Consider the following 1,934-nt stretch of genomic DNA (forward strand, 5'->3'; position numbering starts at 1 on the left):
CGGTCCCGGGGGTGGTGGGAGGGCGGCAGCGTGGTTGTGATTGCATGCCCACTCCCACCAGTGGAGCCTCCTGTTATTTTGTAGTCTTTTATTCATTTTACAGTAAAACGGATTTCCAAGGAATGCACCCGAAAGCCCAACAAGAAAATATGTAGGAAAGGAGGTATGTAGCAAGCCGACCGGCAGAGAGGCACAGAGAGGAAAGAGAGAGAGAGTGAGAGGGTGCCTGGCTGGCCCCCAGCCCACGGCATGCTCCTCCAGCATCTCTCTTTGCTGCCACCCTCCGAGCAGCCCACCCTGCTGCCCCCCACTTTCTGCTTGGAGGAGCCCCGTGGATGCTCCGGCCACCTCTGCTTCCTGGCCAGGGGAGCCGGGACCGGTGCTGGCCGGGAGCGCAAGCCTGGGGTCAGGTCAGAGGATGCTCACACTGCTCCAGGCCTTTCAGAACAGCTTGTCTTGGGCTGCACTCACGCTCCTGCCTTCTTCCTACTGGCAGCAGCAGCTTCCCAGCCCCTGGGTATGAGGGGGAGCCTCTGATGGCAGGTAGCACCCCAATGCAACCATCCCTTCGGGGTGTATCCCCTTTGGGGGTATATGGAACCACTCAGGGAAGCACCTGTGGGTGTGACTGCAGCCCGTCCTGGACTGAGCCCTTCCCCTGTTGCATCCCCGGTCATTTTGCATCCCAAGCTCCTTGGTTAAAAGCATAAAACCTCTCCTGGCTGTGTAAATGCTGGCATGTTCTGCCCCAGCACATGGTCCCACCAGGGCTGTTCCCTGCTGCCCACCCTTCCCCCTGCCTCTGCCAGCCCTGGAGATCCAGGGAGGATCTGCTCTCCATCCCCGGTACAGCATCCTCCCTGAGCCCCAGCTGCTCCACAGGCAGCGGAGCATCTCCAGTTCAGATGCATCTCCGCTTTGCCTTGCCTCCATCCCCAGGGCCATGCAGGACTTCTGCTGCACTTTGGGGCAGGAGGAGCAGCTCAGCCTCCCGTTGTCCCAAAGTCATCCTGTATTTCTGGCCAGTGCCACAGTCCAGAGTGTGGAGATGTGTAAAGGGGAGCTGGCTCAGCCCCTTGTTGGACACGATTCTTCACCCATCCCACCGCACAGCCCAGTGGCAGGCAGGGAGAGCCTGGGCTGCTCCATGCATCCCAAAGCTGGATGTGTGGGCGGTCAGGCAGTCAAGCTCTTCTGAAAGGCGCAGCACAGGGAGGGGGTGTCTGGCGGGCAGGGGCTGCAGTCCTGGGCATCTCACGGCAGTGGGGACCCTGTATCTCAGCCTCTGCCTCCCCGTGACCCTGGGGTTGGCAGGGCCGGCACAGCTGGGTTTGGAGGTTTGGGGAGCACTTTCCTCCTAGCCATTTCCCCCAGTCCTGTTGTTGGGTTTCTTTGCTTTGCTTTTCCTGTTGCTGTCCTGGCTATTCACACGCCATCTCTCTGAGTGCCAAGGCTGCCCCTGAAAGGGCTGGCGCATTAAGGAGTCTCCGCACGCTGCCTCCGGAGCTGGCTGTGCCAGCTATCGCCAGCCACTTCAAAGCGCTTCCTCTCCCGGCCCTCCCACCGGCTGCAGGGGCTGGCGGACCCCACCGTCCCCAGCCCTACGGCTGGGGCCAGGGAACCAGGGCCTGGGATATGGTTGAAACACCTTAGGTGCACTTGTCTGCTGGTTTTTCCCTCCCCGCTGGCTCTGCTCATGGGCAAGGCTTCTATCCAGCCCATCCGCAGTTTCCTCTGGTCGCCTCCCAGGGAGCTGGTGGGGGGACATGCCCTCTGCCACCGCCGGGCTCTGCTGACTCATGGACCAGCGGATCCCCAGTGCTGGCCATTTGAGCATCCAAGCATGATGTGCCAGGAATTAAAGCACCCAGACGCTGGCACTGCCCTTTGGGTCCGGCCGCGGCTCTGGTGGCCGTTGGCTCGAATCAATCGAG

The 1,934-nt window shown here is 61.2% G+C and overlaps 1 protein-coding gene across 1 annotated transcript in view; it reads left to right on the top strand.

Annotated features, from left to right (window-relative positions):
* The window catches only part of NLGN3 (neuroligin 3), a 20,870-nt gene that overhangs the window by 1,566 nt on the left and 17,370 nt on the right, over nucleotides 1-1,934 (top strand). Inside the window, exon 2 of the mRNA XM_010160761.1 lies at nucleotides 104-163. Coding sequence (XP_010159063.1) covers nucleotides 104-163 — 60 coding nt within the window. The remainder of the gene's footprint in view (nucleotides 1-103; nucleotides 164-1,934) is intronic.

This window comes from Eurypyga helias, unplaced genomic scaffold, assembly GCF_000690775.1.
Source record: "Eurypyga helias isolate BGI_N326 unplaced genomic scaffold, ASM69077v1 scaffold21991, whole genome shotgun sequence".
NCBI classification, from domain to species: Eukaryota; Metazoa; Chordata; class Aves; order Eurypygiformes; family Eurypygidae; genus Eurypyga; species Eurypyga helias.